At 56.7% G+C, this 18,481-nt stretch overlaps 3 protein-coding genes across 5 annotated transcripts; 2 read left to right on the top strand and 1 right to left on the bottom strand.

Moving 5' to 3' along the window:
• On the top strand, positions 1-7,748 carry KIF18B (kinesin family member 18B). Its single transcript, XM_063178699.1, is given in 12 exon segments — positions 1-205; positions 1,406-1,489; positions 1,492-1,785; positions 3,164-3,318; positions 3,729-3,833; positions 4,042-4,152; positions 4,635-4,832; positions 4,906-5,082; positions 5,829-5,938; positions 6,184-6,239; positions 6,777-7,040; positions 7,141-7,748. Coding segments are annotated over 12 exon segments (2,367 nt in total).
• Positions 7,749-8,519: 771 nt separating this feature from the next.
• On the top strand, positions 8,520-9,869 carry FAM187A (family with sequence similarity 187 member A). Its single transcript, XM_063178698.1, has one exon. The coding sequence runs from the start codon at positions 8,625-8,627 to the stop codon at positions 9,867-9,869; it is 1,245 nt and encodes a 414-aa protein (XP_063034768.1). The 5' UTR covers positions 8,520-8,624.
• A 4,363-nt stretch (positions 9,870-14,232) lies between these two features.
• On the bottom strand, positions 14,233-18,375 carry CCDC103 (coiled-coil domain containing 103). 3 transcript variants are annotated; one of them, XM_063178738.1, is made up of 3 exons: positions 17,952-18,375; positions 17,091-17,223; positions 14,233-14,753 (listed from the first exon to the last, which is right to left on the bottom strand). In XM_063178738.1, the coding sequence occupies exons 1-3, from the start codon at positions 18,086-18,088 to the stop codon at positions 14,316-14,318; spliced, it is 708 nt and encodes a 235-aa protein (XP_063034808.1). In that variant the 5' UTR covers positions 18,089-18,375; the 3' UTR covers positions 14,233-14,315. The 3 variants fall into 3 exon arrangements, with proteins under 3 accessions (XP_063034808.1, XP_063034809.1, XP_063034807.1); XM_063178739.1 differs by lacking the exon at positions 17,952-18,375 and adding an exon at positions 17,347-17,924; XM_063178737.1 differs by lacking the exon at positions 17,952-18,375 and having other exon boundaries at positions 17,091-17,927.
• Positions 18,376-18,481: the final 106 nt, after the last annotated feature.

The following is an 18,481-nucleotide window of genomic DNA, read 5'->3' as shown; positions in this document are numbered from 1 at the left end:
ATGCATCCTCGGGGGCTCCGTTGTTCCCGGCCCGGCTCCATGGCCACGGGTGCCAACGTTCCAGGGCTGCCAGGCACCGGCGGGTCCCCGGTGACAACGGCCGCGCTGTCCCCGCTCAGCCGCGCTCCGGTGGCCGCTCCGCTCTCGGCGTTCCCGGTGACCGGGGCTCTGCCTCGTCCCTTGCCCGGCCATGCCGACCTCAGGCGTGGGTGCTGCTGTCCCCGCGGGGAATGCGGTGGCTGGGTCAGTCCTGGGCGGCTGCAGGGCTGTGGGAGGGGGCTCTGAGGAGCGATAGCGGGGTGGAAAGAGGAATAAATGCTCTTCCCAGGGAGGTGGCGCGGTCACCGTCTCTGGGTGTGTTTGTAAAAAGACTGGACATGGTGCTGTGCTCTAGGTGAGGCGTTAGGGCATGGGTTGGACTTGATGATCTTAGAGGTCTCTTCCGACCTCATTATTCTGGGATTCTGTGGTGAGAGGGGCTGTGGGGGCCAAAATGTGGGGAGTTGAGGTGTTATGGTGTGACGGTGTTCACAGGGGTCCCAGAATGAGGGAAGAGACGAGGATCTGACTCCATGTTTCAGAAGGCTTGATTTATTATTTTATTATATATATTACATTAAAACTGTACTAAAAGAATAGAAGAAAAGGTTTCATCAGAAGGCTGGCTAAGCTAAGAATAGAAAAAAATGAATAACAAAGGTTTGTGTCTCAGACAGAGTCAGAGCCAGCTGGGCTGTGATTGGCCATTAATCAGAAACAACCACATGAGACCAATCCCAGATGCACCTGCTGAATTCCACAGCAGCAGATAACCATTGTTCACATTTTGTTCCTGAGGCCTCCCAGCTTCTCAGGAGAAAAAATCCTAAAGAAAAGATTTTTTATAAAAGTTGTCTGCGACATTGGGGCATAGGTTGGATTCGATGATCTTAGAGGTCTCTTCCAACCTCATAATTCTGAGATTCTGGGATTCTGTGTTTCTGTGGTTCTGGAATTCTGGGGTTCTGTGATTCTGGGATTCTGTTGTGAGAGGGGCTGTGGGGGCCAAAAGAGGGGTAGGCTGAGTGGGCTGAAAGGGGGATGTTGGGCTGTGGGAGGGGGTTGTGTCTCAAAGGGATTTAGGGTCTTTGAAGAGTCTCTGTGGACTCCAGAGGAGCAGTAGGAGCATGAAAGGGTTGTAGGGTTGTTTGGAATCCTAAGAGACCCGAAGAGGGGTGAAGGTTTTGGGAGAGACTGTGAGAGCCTGAAGGGGTTCAGGCTCATGGGGAGCTCCAAAGGGGCACCAGGGTTGGCACAGGCAGGGGTGGGCACAGACCCTGGTGAAGGGGGAAAGCTCTGAGAGCTCGCCCAGCTTGGGGATCTCTCTCCCCCACGCACCCTCCAGCTGACCCTATCCCCCCCCCAGACCACAGGAGGACCAGGATCAGTGGGTGGGGAGCCCGGAGCAGCCCGATGCCCCAGCCCCAGGTGCCTGTTGGGGGGCAGAGGCCCCTCCCCAGGAGGGCTCCGTGGCCGTGGTGCTGCGTGTGAGACCCCCCAACCCCCGGGAGCGAGCTGCGCCCCCCATCCTGCACGTCCTGAGCCAGCGCGCCGTGCTCTTCACCTCCGAGGAGCCCGGCGGCACCGGCACCGGCCCCGGCACCAGCCCCGGCCCCGGCCGCCGCCGCAGGAGCCTCGAGTTCGAGTTCGACCGCGTTTTTGGCGAGAGGGCCACGCAGGAGGAGGTGTTCGAGCACACCACGCTGCCTCTGCTGGACACGCTCCTCGCTGGCTACAACTGCTCTGGTGAGTCCTTCACACAGCCCTGATCCTTGTAGGAACTCCTGCCCCGTCCCCTCCCAGGGCTCAGGATTTCATTTGGAAGCCCCCGTGCATCTTTGGGAATGGGGTGACCCAACAGCAGCCCAAAGCCACACAGCGTGTTGGTTCCAGCAGTGCTCAGCACCGTGGGAATGGGGTGCAGAGGGTGGATGTGGGTGTTGGGACAGAGAGATCCCTCGCCAGGGTCTGTGCCCACCCTTCCCTGTGCCAATCCTGTGCCCCTTTGGAGCTCCCCATGAGCCTGAACCCTCTTCAGGCTCCCACAGCCTCTCCAAACCCCCTGGCCTCTCTTTGGGTCTCTTTGGGTTCCAAACGAGCCCACAAACCTCTTCATGCTCCTACAGCTCCCCTGGACCCCCAGAGACTCCCCAAAGACCCTAAATCCCTTTGAGACACAGCCCCCTCCCACAGCTTCCCCAAGGGTCTCTGGCCAGGCATTTAGAGGAACAAGGATTACTTGTTCTTGTCTATTCTGGGTCAGGAAGGATGGGTAGAATGTGGTGGATGCATGGAGAAAAAGCCCCTTGGCTTTGCCATCCCTTTCCAGGCTGGAATGGGCTCTGGAAATCCAGGTCTGACAGGTCCTGGACAGCTCCCACAGCCCCAGAGCTGTTCCCAGCATTGCGTGGCACAGGAGCATTCCCAGGAGCAGCCCAGGCTCTCCCTGCGCCAGGAGCTCACACCAGGGGATGCTGATCCAGCTCCTGGTGGTTCCTGAGAGCCACTGAAGGGCTGTCCCTGTCCCCAGGCCCCAGCACTGAGTCAGGAGAGGGCTGAGGCTCCAGATCAGGGCATCCCACCCCGATGGGGAGGCCTCAGAGGAGGTGCTGGAACAGGGGGGTGAAAGAGAGGAAGCAGAAATGCCTCGTGGGGAGAGGGTCAGAGGTGAGCTGAGCATGGGAGCAGCACTCACCTGGAGGCTCCTTCTGTCCCTGCTGCACTAGAGAGGCTGAAACCAGGGAGAAAAACTGCCCTGAGGAGCAGTGGGGAAGGTTATGAGAGTTACCTTGTGTCTTATCTGTGTGGGAAGCAGATAAGCTCCTTTCTCCTTCCTTCTCCTCCTTCTCCTTCTCCTTCTCCTTCTCCTTCTCCTTCTCCTTCTCCTTCTCCTTCTCCTTCTCCTTCTCCTTCTCCTTCTCCTTCTCCTTCTCCTTCTCCTTCTCCTTCTCCTTCTCCTTCTCCTTCTCCTTCTCCTTCTCCTTCTCCTTCTCCTTCTCCTTCTCCTTCTCCTTCTCCTTCTCCTCCTCCTCCTCCTCCTCCTCCTCCTCCTCCTCCTCCTCCTCCTCCTCCTCCTCCTCTCCTGCTCTTAGATCATTTCACCTCCCACCTCTTTTCCCTGCAGTGTTTGCCTACGGAGCCTCAGGGGTTGGGAAGACCCACACCATGATGGGCACCAAGAGGACTCCTGGCATTGTGCACCTGGCCACGGTGGAGCTCTACAAGAGGCTCGAGGCCATGAAGGACAGGAGCTGGGAGGTCCTGGTCTCCTACCAGCAGGTTTGCTGTGGCTCAGCGTGTCCCCTCCTGCCTCAGGGTCCCCAGGGAGGAGATTTGGGGTTGATCCAGAGCCACACTCGGGGTACCTGCAGTGTCCCCTGGGGTTGGCAGGATCATCCACCTGCTGCTGTTCCTCCCTCTCTGCTAGAGCAGGGCTTTCCTCTCCCTTGCTGTGCTCCACAGAGCAGTGAGGGCCTCCTGGAAGGGCTGGAGAGGAGCAGGGTTGAGGGAACTGCCCAGCAAAGCTCTGGGAGCTGGCCCTGCCTTTTGAGCCCCATCAGCTGCTCCTGGTGGAATGAGGTGCCAGAGGTGGGGTCAGGGGGAAGCCCTGGCTGTGCCAGATCCTGCAGGGGTACCCAGCTCCCTCCCAGAGAATTCAACCTCAGCCTGACCTCGATGTCCTGCTCCAGGTGTACAAGGAACGTGTCTATGACCTGCTGAAGCCCCAGGGCCCTCTGAACGTCTGGGAGCAGCCTGGGAAAGGAGTCGTGGCACAGGGCCTCTCCTTGCACCAGGTCTGAGCACAAGGGCTGGGACAGACTCATCTGCACGGTGCTGGGAGCCCTGGGGACACGGGCTGGGGAGGTCCCAGGTGCTCCTGGCTCCTGGCTGGCAGCAGAGGTGGCCCCGAGCTGCCAGGGCCCTGCAGAGCTGGCACTGCCCAGGGCTGCTCGGCCTCAGGGTGCCCAGGTGCTGATCCGCCCCCTGCCCCTTCTCCCCCAGCCAACAACTCCAGAGCATCTTCTGGCCTTGTTGGCCAAAGGCAACAAAAACCGGGCCCAGCGCTCCACCAAGGCCAACGCCGCCTCCTCCCGCTCCCACGCCATCTTCCAGGTGAGGGCTGCTGCAAACGGGGCTGGAAACAAAACCTGCACACCTGGGCACCCCTGGGATGTTGCTCCCCAGGGGCTCTGTTCATGTGTTCTCTGCTGCCTGGCTGCAAAGCTGCCCCTGGATTTCGGTTCCAGCCAGGTCCTTGCCCAATTCCAGGGCTGTGACTTCAGCCTGAGCCTGCTGCCTTGCCCCTTGCTGCTGGCAGGTGGCTTCATGCTTTTCCAGTCCCTCTGAGGACCTGCCCAGCCATACCCCTCCCTATCACCGAGTCTGGGAGATGCTGATTGATCCCATAGCTGTCCCTCCCTGCCACATCCTTTCCCTGGCTCTGCTCCTTGTGTCATCACGGGGTGTTTGGCTCATCCTTTCAACATGCCACGTTCCTCTCCTCCCTCTGGATTCCCTGGCTCTTGAAAAGGTTCCCTGAAAGCACAGAGCCCAGAGCACCTGTGTGGAGCCATCTCAGCCCTCTCTGTCCCCAGATCCAGGTGAAGCACTGGGACATCACTGGGGGCCCCGCCAGGGACCCGCGTGTGGCCAAGCTGAGCTTCATCGACCTGGCGGGCTCGGAGCGAGCCTGGGACACGCCGGGCCGGGGAGAGGGGATGTGGGAGGGCACCAGCATCAACCGCTCCCTGCTGGCCTTCAAAAGCGTGGTCCGTGCTCTGGCCGGAGCCAAGGTGAGTGTGGCTCCCCGGGGCTGCTCCGGGATGGTGTCCCCAAGGCCCAGAGCTGAGCGATATCTCGGGACAGGGCGGGCAGAGCCACGTGCCGTTCCGGGACAGCAAACTGACGCTGCTGCTGAAGGACTCGCTGGTGGGCAGCTTCCGCAGCACCGTGATCGCCGCCGTGAGCCCCGCGGCGCCCGCCGGCCCCGACACCTACAGCACGCTGCGCTTCGCCAGCCGCGCCCGGCACATCATGCTGCCGGTGAGCACCGGGACGGCCCCGCGGGCTCGGGAGCTGCTGGGGGGTCTGTGGTGGGGTGCATTGGAATGTGATCCCAATATTGCCGGGTGGAACGTGCCTGGGCTCGTCTGGCCCTTGCTGCTTGACCAAGGGTGGCAGCTGTGGTGGTTTCACCTCAGAGACACCTTTGGCTGGCTGGATATTGCAGCAAAAGTGAGGGCGCCACCTCAGGGGTCTCTTCCCTGACTGATCCATCCCCAGGATGGAGCTGCCCCACGTTGGGCGCCAACATATTGGAATTAAATACCAATATATTGGAATTAAATACCAATATAGTTGGATGGGACATGCCTGGGCTCATCTGGCCCTTGCTGCTTGACCAAAGGCGGCAGCTGTGGTGGTTTCACCTCAGAGACACCTTTGGCTGGCTGGATGCTGCAGCTGGCACTGGGGACAAGTCCAGGCAAGCAGGAGCTCAGGTTTTACCTCTGGAGGAAAGGCTTTAGGTGATGGTGAAGAGGAAAAGGAGACAGATTCTGCCGGAGGGTTTGATCCAGAGTTTTATTCCAGGGTCACAGATCTCTGATCTGGTAACAGCTCCAACAGAACAGCAACCACATGGTCCCGTGTCTTTTTAAGCGCGGGGAAAGGGGGAGGGGAAGGGGTAGGTGTGCCACCAACCCCTTGGAGCCTGGAGGAGTCTGAGGAGCAGCCCTGGAGATGGGTTCATGCTGCACTGTTGTGTTTTAACCACTGCCTGACCCCAGTCCCTGCAGGACACTGGGGCGTCTCCCTGCAGCTCCAGAACAGCCTCCCCGTCCGATCTGCAGTTCCAGACCAAGACACCAAGTCCCCTTCAGCAGGACCAGGAGCAGAAGTGAGTGTCCGTGTGTCCTTCCCATGTCCTGCTGTCTCCTCTCAGCCTGGGCAGACTGGGCTGCCCATGGTTGGATGGATGTGGGGACCAGGGCGGAGCTTGGAGATGCTGGTCTGTCCCTGGGTGCCTTGTCACCCACAGGTGCACACACACCTCACCGCTCAGGCCCTCCAGGGGGGCATTTACAGCTAGGGAATATCCCACATTCCAAGTTTGACACTCTTTCCCCAAATCTCTACTCACAGACCCTGCCCTGATGAAATTACTGAGAAGACAAAGGAAGTGGAGGAGCCCACAGGGCGTGAGGAGCCCACAGGGATGGAGGAACCCACAGGGCTGGAGGAGCTCCCAGGGATGGAGGAGCTCCCAGAGATGGAGGAACCCACAGGGCTGGAGGAGCTCCCAGGGATGGAGGAACCCACAGGGCTGGAGGAGCTCACAGGGATGGAGGAACCCACAGGGCTGGAGGAGCTCCCAGGGATGGAGGAACCCACAGGGCTGGAGGAGCTCACAGGGATGGAGGAACCCACAGGGCTGGAGGAGCTCCCAGGGATGGAGGAACCCACAGGGCTGGAGGAGCTCACAGGGATGGAGGAGCTCCCAGGGATGGAGGAACCCACAGGGCTGGAGGAGCTTGCAGGGATGGAGGAGCTCACAGGGCTGAAGGAACTTACTGGGATGGAGGAGCCCACAGGGCTGGAAGAGTCCATAAGGCTGGAGGAGAACACAAGGCTGGAGGAGCCCAAAGATCTGGAGGAGTCCCCAGGGCTGGAGGAGTCCTCAGGGATGGAGGAGCCCAAAGATCTGGAGGAGTCCTCAGGGCTAGAGGAGCCCAAAGATCTGGAGGAGTCCTCAGGGCTGGAGGAGCCCGAAGATCTGGAGGAGTCCTCAGGGCTGGAGGAGCCCGAAGATCTGGAGGAGTCCTCAGGGCTGGAGGAGTCCTCAGGGCTGGAGGAGCCCGAAGATCTGGAAGAGTCCTCAGGGCTGGAGGAGCCCAAATATCTGGAGGAGTCCCCAGGGCTGGAGGAAGCTGCACTTCCCTGTTGCCTTGAAGAGCTCAGCGAGGCTGCCCCAGCCCCAGGAATGCAGCTGAGCTCTGCAGGTGAGGATTTGGGATGGGGACAGTGGGGGTGCCCCGGGGGTTGGGGATGCTCCCGAGCTGCAGACACGGAGGTGATTCTGTTGCTTCTCTGCTCTTTCAGCCGAGGCTCCTGTGACCGTGCCAGACTCCCCTGTGCCCATCACGGCCCCGCTGTGCTGCCAGGAGCTCTCTCCATGCTCCAGCCCCATCTCTGTGTGGCCTGTGATGAGGATGCTCGAGTCGAGCAGCGATTCCCAATCAGAAAACTCCCGTGGCTCCCGAACACGGAGGAAGCGCCGGCGGGGCTGGAAGGCAGCAAGCACTCCTGGGGCAGGGCAGAGCTCCCCCGTGGCCCTGAAGCCCCGCAGTGCCAGCAGTGCCAGCTGCCAGCCCTCCCCTCGGCCGGGCACCCAGAGCCCTGGCACCGCGGCACCAGCACGGACCCCCAGCCCCCTGCCCGGGCCGGCTCCAGAGCTGCTTCCCCCGAGCCCTGAGCAGCAGCAGCAGCAGCCAGAGCTCCAGGAAGCCCCCCCGAGCCCCCTCCCCAGCACCCCTCCCAGCACCCAAACCCCAAAGGCCTCCAGCTCCTCTGGCAGCTCCTCGAGCAACTCCTCCTGCCCCATACCACCCTTCTGGCCGTGGCTCCAGCCCAGTGCCCACCTCTGTGCCCCCTCTGTTGGCACAGTGCTGTATGTGTGTTTGCAGGTTATGAGTGGGTTTAGGAAATAGGTTGTTGTGTTTTTAATAAATTGTTCTGTCCCAAATCCAAGGGTCAACACGTGGCTGTTCTCTCCTGCCTCACCCTCGTGTGGGGAGCCTGGAAATGGTTCTGGCTCTGGGGTTGGGTTCTGTCCTCCTTCTCCATCACCCCAGGGCTGTGGGTGCCTCTGCTGAGTGTCCCAGAGTGCAGGTGAGGGATGTGGGGACACCTGGCCATGGCCATCCATGACAGTATCCCAGTCAGGTGAGCTGTCCCACTGTCATTGCAATGGGATCACAGCTCTGCCACTGCACACTCACATTTCCAGTTCTTATTTGTTCCCCATGCTGTGACTCTTTGTGTCCAGGCACTTCAGAGAGGGGATCAGAAAACCGTGTGGGGTGTGAGAGGTTCCACCACAGCCAAACACAGCACTGATGGGGTTTGCCCCATGATTCTCATCTTGAGCCAAGGAACATCAGGCTGGCCTGGTCTCCTCCCCAGGAGGAAACAATGGCACAAACATTTGGAACTCACCCCCCAAGCCTTCCCTCTCATCAGACTGGCCAGCCCATGGTCAAAGGTTCTCTTTGACCTAATAATTAAAGCACAACCTAAAAATTCTCTGTCTCAAAAGCCACTACCTTCCCAATGGCACAGCCATGGAGATGTTGATCTGCACTAGAGATCCTCTCTAAGTTCCCACCCAGCTCAAACCATGATGAGGCGTTGGGGGTTCCGCTGGTCCCAGCACAGCTCCATTGTTGCCAGGCACGTGGGCGACAACGCTCCAGAGCTGCTTTCAGAGAGGGTGACAGAGGCTGGGCTGTTCCAGGGCAGGATGCTCCCAGCAGATCCCTGCCTGGGCTCTGTGAGTTCTGCTGGGCCAGGGAGCACCTGCAGTGATGGGGACGAGGCTGCTGGGAGCCACCATTCTCCTGTCCCTGCTGGATGTTCTCCAGGCCTTTGCCATTGAGAAGAAAGGGGATGTGTTCAAGAAGACGGCGTGTCCCGCCTTCCTGGTGTTCGAGAACGTCGCCTACCTGGCGGACATGACCTTCGAGCTGCCCTGCAAGTGCAAACCCGAGGAGGCCTCCTCTGTGGTCTGGTACTTCCAGAAGAACCTGCACAGCCACGAAACCACGGTGCTGACGGACTTCAACGGCACCGTGATCGTGGATTCCAAGCAGGTGCGCGCGGGCAGCGACCTCCTGAAGCGCTTCAGCATCCGCCTGTTCAGCCTGATCGTGTTCCGAGCCCAGGTGAGGGACTCTGGCCATTACCTGTGCGGCACCAAGGAAGGGCTTTTCTTCTACGGCTACGACGTGGACGTGCAGCCCACCAAGAAGATCACCGTGGCTTTCCTGGACAAAGACCAGCACGTCCAAGAGGACCACAAGGAGAAGGAGTTCACGCTGTTCACCACCTTCTGGGACTGGACGCGCTGTGACCGCTGCGGGGTGCGGGGCGAGCAGCGGCGCATCGGGCTGTGCTACGTGCAGAGCGCCCAGCTGAAACCCCGCTACCGCACGGCGCTGCCCAACGTCAGCTCCTGCGGCTCCAGGGCCGTCCCCAAACCCTTCGGGCGCCTCATCCGCCTCCGCAGCCCCGAGGTGGCCGTCAGGAGCTGCCTGGCCCCTTGCCAGCAGAAGGAAGCCCCCGAGGAGGGCGTGCAGTCCATCTCCAACGTGGTTTACAAGCTGGGTGAGAAACCAGAGCTGCCCCGTGTCCCCATCCAGTACCACAACCAGCCCCCCAAAACTGACCTGGTGATTTCGTGCCCGGGGGCGCGGCCGGAGCACGCCGTGGCCTGGGACAAGGGATCCGTGCGGCTCTACCGTGCCCACTACCTGGTGGGGGTCAGGAAGCACATGAGGCTCTTCATCGACCACGGGAACCACCTGCACCTGCAGCGGCTGCGCAGGAGGGACAAAGCCACCTACTTCTGCTGGCGGGAGGGCGAGCTGGTGGCCGGCTTCCAGCTCACTGTCACCTTCGAGCCCCGGCGCCAGCGCAGCCCCAGCGACCCCGAGTCCATCTTCGTCATGAGGGCTGTGGGCATCAGCTTCGCCGTCGTCGTCGGCATCTTCTTCCTCATCCACCTGTCCCACTGCAGGGCTGAGGTGTTCAGGAAACTGGCCAAGTTGTAGCAGCTCCACCACTTGGACAGCTTGGATCACCCTCACGCAGGGAATTTCCAATGTGAGGGCCATTTTAGCCTATTTTAGTTTCAACATTTTTTCAATGTTTGGTTTTGACTTTTTGAATGGAAAGTTGTTGGGTTTTTTTTTCAAATAATCTGGCAATTTTCTTCAGAACTGTCTCTGCTTTTGAGGTGTTTTTGACTCAGCACAGAATTGGGAGTCAATGTTTGTGCCCTACAGAGTTATCTTACACGTCCCCCAAAGGTGGTGGCATCTCTGCAGGGTTTCGGCAGGGAGCAGGATGTGCCCCCCTCCAGGCTCATCTCCTTTGTTTGAGGATGGGACTTGAGGATTTCAGCATTCCCAAGGGAAATCCTGCTGTCTGGGAGGGCACTGTGGGTCCCAGCGATGCTCTGGCGCTTGAACCGTGTTGATGATGGTGAACCAAACACCTGGTGATGACAGGAGAAGCAAAATCAGGGAGGGACAGAGCTATGGAAAACAATCTGCACCTCCCACCCTCAGGGATGGAGCAGGATGCAGCTGGTTGGGTCCTTGAAGGGCAACAAAGCCCCAGCATGAGCTGGGAGGGCTCACACACACAGAGGCAGCTCCAGGCCTGGAGACTTTGCCACCAAACTCAGCCCCAGACAGAGCCTGACAGTGTCCCCAGGGTGGCACCAGCCAGGGTTGCGTGTGCAGGCCAGGGGGAACACAGCCACCAAGACTCACCTGGCAGCCTCGCCCTCCGAATCCCTAAAAATCTCCCAGTAGAACCCAAAGTGCTTCCTCCACTGCTCTGTAATCCTGCAGGGATTAACCCCTGCAGTGCTGGGAGCTGAGGGCTGTTCCTGTGTCCTCTGCAGCCGGGGTTTTGCTTGTTGGGAGGCAGAGCTGGCAGCAGGAAGGGCAGAATTCCAGCACAGCTCAGGGATTTGTGCAGGCAGGAATCCAGGAGCCACCACGGAGCCCAGCTGGGAGCTGGCTGGAAAAGCATGCAGCCACCTGGGCTGCTCCCCTGGCAGCAGCACGGGCTGAAGTGACAGCCAGAAGCTCTGTCTGTGACAGGAATTGGGAAAGGACCTGGCTGGAAAATCCAGGGGCAGCTTTGCAGCCAGGCAGCAGAGAGCACATGAACAGAGCCCCTGGGGGGGCAACATCCCTGTCGTTCTTGTGCCAAGATTGAGGCAGGAACAGGCGAGAGGCAGGATGGTAGAAAAGGCAAAGAAGGTTTTATTCAAAAGAACCGCGCGGTTTTTATAGAGTGGCACAATAGATTCTGTCTGTGGAAGTGTCAGGGGGGTAGGATGGTGGGGACAGATGGAGATGAGAGATCTCTGCAGCCAGGTTGTGGAACTTGGGGTTTATTGCAAAGGGCCTGGGTGCAGGGCCCTGCTGGGAGCTGCCAAACACAGCTCAGAGCAGGCTGAGAGAAGAGAGGGGGAGAGAGGATGAGAGGGTGAGAGAGCAAAAGAGTGAGAGAGCAAAATCATAAGGGAGTGAAGTTCCCGTTCCAATACCATAAATCTTCTGTGTTGAATATTCTGATTCTCACTAAACAATCCAGTACAAGATATAAATCCTATAGCATTTCCATACAGCCTATAAGAATCATTACATTGCCATACTGTGTTACATTTTAAACCCTAAAAACTCCTCTTTGGGCCCCTTCTGCCAAGCTGTAGGGTCTGCTCTGACCCTTGGGCCTGTCTGCAAGCAGAGGGTGTTGTTCCATCAAAAGGGGATCACCTTCAGCTGGCCACACCATTGTTTTCCAGTTGTTCAGCAACTGAGGGATCTCAAAGCTTGCTTTCATTTCAGTCTCGCTTATAGTTTCCATATTCTCAAAATCTTTTGCCATATTTATAATCATCCTGTTTCATCTTCCCCAACACTATTCTATTGTCTAAGTAACAGAAGCATCTTTCTCACGCACTGCCCTTCAGAGGAACAGAAAAATAAAGTAGAAAAACACCACCTGCAAATTGTTTATACTCAACAAGTTATCACATCTTTCCAGCTCCCTAGAACTCCTCACAAGCTGCTGTGAGAAGCGCTTGCTGTTTCCTTCTCTCTGTCCCATGGCATCCACACATCCCCAGCTCAGGGCTGAGGGGAACAGCCCCGGGGTGTCGGTCCTGGCCCAAGTGTGCAGGTTTTGTTTCCAGCCCCGTTTCTGTATGGCAGATTACCTTTGTCAAGTGGGCAGTTTGCCTTATCTCTCTCTTTGAGTGACCACAATCACACCTCCCTGGGAGGGGACATTGCTGATAACAGCTATTGAATGTCCCTGCATGGCTGATAAGAACTACAGCATCCCACTGGGAGATGTGAGCCCAGAGGGAGGAGCCAAGCATTCCTACCCAGATATAATCCAGAGGTTCTGAGACACCAGCACGGCTTTCTGCACTGGATTCCCCAGAGGAACAGCAGCTGCCTCTCCTTCCACTGGATCTTCAGAGGCAGAATACATCCTTCTCTGCAGATCCCCCTGCTCCAACAGAACCACCCCTGACACTGCAGGAGGGCTGAGCCACAATTCCAATGGCACTGCCACCAACACCCTGACCCACAGAGTGTCAGGTTGGGTTCTGACTCTGTCAATGTTGTTCTGGTGCACTGCATTGTTTATTTTATCCTTTATTTTTTTTTTCTGTTTCCCTATTAAAGAACTGTTATTTCCTGCTCCCATATTTTTTGCCTGAGAGCCCCTTAATTTAAAATTTATAGCAATTCAGAGGGCTGGGGAGGGTTTATTTTCCCTTTCAGGGGAGGCTCCTGCCTTCCTTAGCAGACTCCTGGCTTTCCAAACCAAGACAATCTCCCAATCTTGGGTAACTCCAGGATCTTTTTTTGCTGAAGTCTCCAGTGCTCAGCTGCCATCAGATGTGCAAAGGGAGGAGGAATGACACCACAGCAGACTGCAGGGACACACATGTCCCCCCAGGTGCTGCCACAAAGGCCAATATTCCCATTCCAGGCCTCGGGGATGAACCTGGACCTGCCATGCTTCCAGTCTGCTGGGGTAACTCTGCCATTTGCTGGTTGTCACTGTCATTGATTACATCTCCCAAAACCCCTCAGTAACTGTGAGCAAGGGTGGAGGAGGAAAGGGACTATCTGATGTCACAGACGTTTTTATAAAAAATCCTTTCCTTGGGATTTTTCCTCCTGAGAAGCTGAGAGGCCTCAAGAACAAAATGTAAACAATGGTTATCTGCTGCTGTGGAATGCAACAGGTGCATCTGGCATTGGCCCATGTTGGATGTTTGTAATTAATGGCAAATCAAAGCCCAGCTGGCTCAGACAGAGAGCGGAACCACAAACCTTTGTTATCATTCTTTGCTATTCTATTGTTAGCCAGCCTTCTGATGAAATCCTTTCTTCTATTCTTTTAGTTTAGTTTTAATGTAATATATATAATAAAATAATAAATCAAGCCTTCTGAAACATGGAGTCAGATCCTCATCTCTTCCCTCAACCAAAAACCCCTGTGAACACCGTTACAATCCGGGTTTGGGTTTCTCCTTCAAAACTACCACCCTGTTTTCTTTCCCTTGGTTTTCTCCTTACCCATACCCATCTGTGAGGACACCCTGCTCAGAGATTGTGGGATCTCAGCACCTCAGGACTGATGTGCAGAGTGACCGAGACCACCCTTGGGGGGCTCGGGAGTCCTGGAATGTTGCCAGAAGTGTCTGGTGGCTGGACTTTGATCCTACACAGGAGATGACACCTGTATGAGGATGGGAGGATTTTACTGGGGTGAATGGTGAAGGGATAAGTTAATTAAGGTGTAGAACACAGGGTTTAGGATTTCTGTACAGGGGGGTCTAGAGAAGTAAGATGGAGGAATTGGGGCGTGTCCTGTCCTTCTTCTTCTTCTTCTTGGCCTCCATCTTCTGTGGTGATGTTGGCACTTTGGGATTGGTCTTTACTAGAAGTGCACCGGTTAATAAGAGTAGAAGGTATTGGAGAAAAATCATAAATATTGTACACGTAACTTTGGGTATAAAGATAAGTGACCGCCCCAGGGTTGCGGAGTGTGCCCATGGCTGACTTGCTGTGCAGACCTCTGTCGGGCTGAAAGAAAATCTCTTAGATAAACAATTAATAAACACTGAGACCGAAACAAGATCAGAAGTCTCTCCTCATCCTTTGAAGCGCGGGCTGCCCAAGGCCACTCTGGGCCTTTCCAGGTCTTTGAAACAGCCGAGAAACCGAGCAACTGGCATCCCTGAGCTATCTCCGGACATAAATCAGCCAGCAGGAGAAACAGAAAACCAACAAGCATAAATCAAGAATAAATCAACCTAAATCAGCGAAAAGAGAAACACATTGAAAATCTACAAGAGATCACAGCACCACAGCCTGGGAGCTAAACTTTATTGTGAACAACAACAAGTGATGCCAAAGTCAAGCTTTGAGGTTTCTGCTCAATCCTGGTGCTCCTCAGCTGACCTGGTACCGCTTCATCAGCTCCACCACTGTCCTCTCCTCCTCAGTTTCCTTTTCCAGGTGGTTCTCCATGGGATGGGCTTCCCCCTGGCCAGCAGCCTGCCCATCCCTGCTCTGCAGCTTCCTGAACAAATCCTGGCTGCTCTCCTTCTCTGCCTGGCTCAGCAGAGCCACGTTGAGCCCGAAGCGCCCGGTGCCCGCCAGGCTCTGCAGGATCTGAAGGATGGCAGCTCTGTCCCCAGGATGGATGTTCTCTGCCAGCACTGTCAGGAACTCCCCCAGGAGGCCAAAGCCCACATCAGCCTGGAAAATCCTGCCCAAGGCCTCCCCTCCAAGCTCCAGCAAAAACTGGTATTTGTCTGTCCCACTTTTCAGGCATCGGCGCCAATCGCGGTGAAATTCCGCAGCAGTGCTGGGCAGCTGGATCAGCTCCTGGAGGAGAAAGGGACACTCAGCTCCTTCTGTTTGGTTTGAAGACTTTGATTCCCTCACCCCAATCAGCCCATGGATAGCTGGGATGATTTTACTGAGGGATTTGGCAAAATCCAGGGAGAAAAGGGGAAGACAATGAAATGCCAGGTGCCTTTAACCCTGAGAAACCTGGGGGAAATTCAGGGGGAAAAGGGGAACACAAGGAAAAGCCAGGTGCATTTAATCCTGAGAAACCAGGAAAATCCAGGGGGGGGAAAAGGAATGTCAGGTGCCTTTACCTGAGAAACCAAGGAATTTCAGGGGGAAAAGGGAATGTCAGGTGCCTTTAACCCTGAGAAACAGGAGGAAAAGGAAAGACAAGGAAATGTCAGGTGTCTTTAACCCTGAGAAACCAGGAAAATCCAGGGGGGAAAGGAAATGCCAGGTTACTGTAACCCTGAGGAACCAGGGGAAAATTCAGGGGGTAAAGGGGAATACAAGGGAATGCCAGGTGCCTTTAACCCTGAGAAACCAGAGGGAAAGGGGGAAGACAAGGAAATGTCAGGCGCTTTTAACTCTGAGAAACCAGGAAAATTCAGGGGGAAAAGGAAATGCCAGGTGCCTTTAACCCTGAGAAATCAGGGGGGAAATTCAGAGGGAAAACGGGAACACAAGGAAATGCCAGGTGCCTTTAGCCCTGAAAAACCTGGGAATTCCAGGGGGAAAAGGGAATGTCAGGTGCCTTTAACCCTGAGAAACAGGAGGAAAAGGAAAGACAAGGAAATGTCAGGTGTCTTTAACCCTGAGAAACCAGGAAAATCCAGGGGGGAAAGGAAATGCCAGGTTACTGTAACCCTGAGGAACCAGGGGAAAATTCAGGGGGTAAAGGGGAATACAAGGGAATGCCAGGTGCCTTTAACCCTGAGAAACCAGAGGGAAAGGGGGAAGACAAGGAAATGTCAGGCGCTTTTAACTCTGAGAAACCAGGAAAATTCAGGGGGAAAAGGAAATGCCAGGTGCCTTTAACCCTGAGAAATCAGGGGGGAAATTCAGAGGGAAAACGGGAACACAAGGAAATGCCAGGTGCCTTTAGCCCTGAAAAACCTGGGAATTCCAGGGGGAAAAGGGAATGTCAGGTGCCTTTAACCCTGAGAAACAGGAGGAAAAGGAAAGACAAGGAAATGTCAGGTGTCTTTAACTCTGAGAAATCAGGAAAATCCAGGGGGGAAAGGAAAAGCCAGGGGCATTTAACCCTGAGAAACCAGGGGAAAATTCAGGGGGCAAAGGGGAATACAAGGGAATGCCAGGTGCCTTTAACCCTGAGAAACCAGGGGGAAAATTCAGAGGGAAAAGGAGCTGCCTTTTTGGCATTTCACAAGGAAATGAAAAGTGCCTTTAGCCCTGAAAAAACAGGAAAATCCAGCGGGAAAGGGGAATGCAAGGTGCCTTTAACCCTGAGAAACCAGGGGGAAGACAAGGAAATGCCAGGAGCCTTTAATCCTGAGAAACCAGGAAAATCCAGAGGGAAAGGGGAATGCCAGGTGCCTTTAACCCTGAGAAACCAGGGGGAAAAAGGGGAAGACAAGGAAATGTCAGGTGCTTTTAACTCTGAGAAACCAGGAAAATTCAGGGGGAAAAGGAAATGCCTGGTGCCTCTAACCTTGAGAAACCAGGAAAATCCAGGGGGAAAGGGGAATACAAGGAAATGCCAGGTGCTTTTAACCCTGAGAAACCAGGGGGGGAAAGGGAATGCCAGGTGCCTTTAACTCTGAGAAATCAGGAGGAAAAGGGAAGACAAGGAAAAGCCAAGTGCATTTAATCCTGAGAAACCAGGGAAATCCAGGGGGAAAGGGAAGTGTGGATGAGCTGTGACACCCAGTGTGACACACAGATGGCTGAGGAGTGACCCCAGCCCCAAGCAGGAGAGTTGCAAAAGATCCAATAAACAGAGCTCAGTGAAACCCCAGCATCATAAACAACCCCTGAGAATGTTTGTGAGGCAATCCATGAAATTTCCTTATCATGGGAAGCACCCAATGACCAGGACACCCCGGCAGGGACAGGACTGAGGTGACTCCAGCCATGAATGGAGGGACAGAAAATGTCCTGTCCCTGTCCCCAACACTGAGGGACCCAGTGAGCTCATCAGGATTGGGCAGGATTAATTAACTCAGCCTATTAAAATGTTCAATAAATTCCCTGTGCTCAGGGAATCTCTGCAGCCTGATCCAAACCCTGATATTCCAAGGGCCAGGAGGGCTGGCTCACACCCAGAGTGAATCCTGAGTAAATCCCTCATCCCAATTAACACCCAGGTGATTCCTGAGGAATTCCCAGCTGCTGGGGCCTCTCCCTCACCTGTGGGATGTCCACAGCGTGGGCAGGTGCTGTCTGAGCTGGGGCTGCACAGGGATTCCACAGCACATTCCTCCTCTGACCCAGCCTGTCCTTCTTCTCCAGAGGCTTCAGGTGAGAAGCCAGCACAATCTCCCTGAAGGGAATGGGGACAGGAGGGACACTTTGAGGCTCCAGGCTGCTGCTCTGAGCTAATTTCTGATTTTGGGCTGTGTGAGCACCCAGAAGGGCTGGACAGGCTGGAGGAGAAGGCCCTGACCTGAAATCCCTCTGGAATCCCATCAAGATATTTGGGGAGAAGCCACTTGAAGGTGTTTTCCTGCCCCTCAGGGATCAGTGGCAAGGGGGAATGAGACAGAGGTGACTCCATGGATGGAATTTGAGCAGGTCCCAGAATGTGGCAAAGCCCTGGATCTACCTGGATGTCAAAGCACAGGGAGCCCTCAGATGGATCCCTGGAGAATCCCGGAGTTTGGAGGGCACTGGGAATGCCCCTGTGGCGCAGCTCTGCCATCCCAGCCTGCCCACACCCCCTGGGCACAGCAGGGACAGGCTGGGAAGGACACAGGGACAGAGGGGACAGAGGAGGGGACAGCCACCCTCTGCTCTGCACTCCCAGCATGGCCTGGGGGCGGAACGGGGGCTGGGGTGGGAATGGGAGGAGGTGACAGTGTCCCGGGGAGGGGACAGAGCCCTGACAGTGCCACTCCATTGCTGGCCACAGCCAGGCCACCCCAGGAGCAGGGACAGATCTCAGCGCACACGGAGCCACCTGAGGAGTTTTGGGACAAATCTCAGCGGGCTCTGCCCTCGGGGCTGTTCCGGGCCCCGGAGCCCCCTCGGGCCGCTCCCCGGGCCCCGGACCTGAACTGGCCGTAGTCGGGCACGCCCTGGCGCAGCGCCCGCAGCTTGGCCTCGCCCTCCCGCTGCCGCCGCTCGTCCTCGGCCAGCGCCGCCCGCAGCTCCCGCTCCAGCACCGGGAACGCCCCGGCCGGATCCATGCCCGGCTCCGTGCCCGGTTCCGTGCCCGGGCCGCGGGGGCACAGGGACAGCTCTGTCTGAGGTGGCTTCCAGGACAGATTTCTGTCACAGCAGCGCTGCCAGGCGGGCCCGATATTATCGTGACGGTCCCGCCTTGTGCCCCGCACGGTGACAGCGCAAGGCCGCGCACGTGGGTGGCAATTGGGAACCTCTCCCCTGTCCGAACCCCCCTGACACACCGCCGCGCTCTCTATCGCGATAGTCCCGCCCGGTGATGAGCGGCCGGGCCCCGGGGCCGCGCGCTCTATCGCGATAGCCCCGCCCCGCAGCCGGGGCGCCGGCACCGCGCAAGGCCCCCGCGGCTGCCCCGGCCGCGCCCGGCGGAACCGGCCCCGCCGCCCCGCGCTGCCCCG

The sequence above is a fragment of the Melospiza melodia genome, chromosome 30 (assembly GCF_035770615.1).
Source record: "Melospiza melodia melodia isolate bMelMel2 chromosome 30, bMelMel2.pri, whole genome shotgun sequence".
Lineage (NCBI taxonomy): Eukaryota > Metazoa > Chordata > Aves > Passeriformes > Passerellidae > Melospiza > Melospiza melodia.
The sequence above is the reverse complement of the archived record's forward strand: the minus strand, read 5'-3'. Positions and strand labels throughout refer to the sequence as shown.

Coding starts and splice junctions, on each gene's coding strand:
- FAM187A (XM_063178698.1), top strand. CDS start 8,625: ATGGGGACGAGGCTGCTGGGAGCCACCATTCTCCTGTCCCTGCTGGAT.
- CCDC103 (XM_063178737.1), bottom strand. CDS start 17,369: ATGGGATTCCAGAGGGATTTCAGGTCAGGGCCTTCTCCTCCAGCCTGT. Junction 14,754..17,090: donor ACGCTGTGGACATCCCACAG/GTGAGGGAGAGG, acceptor TTTCTCCTCCAG/GAGCTGATCCAGCTGCCCAG.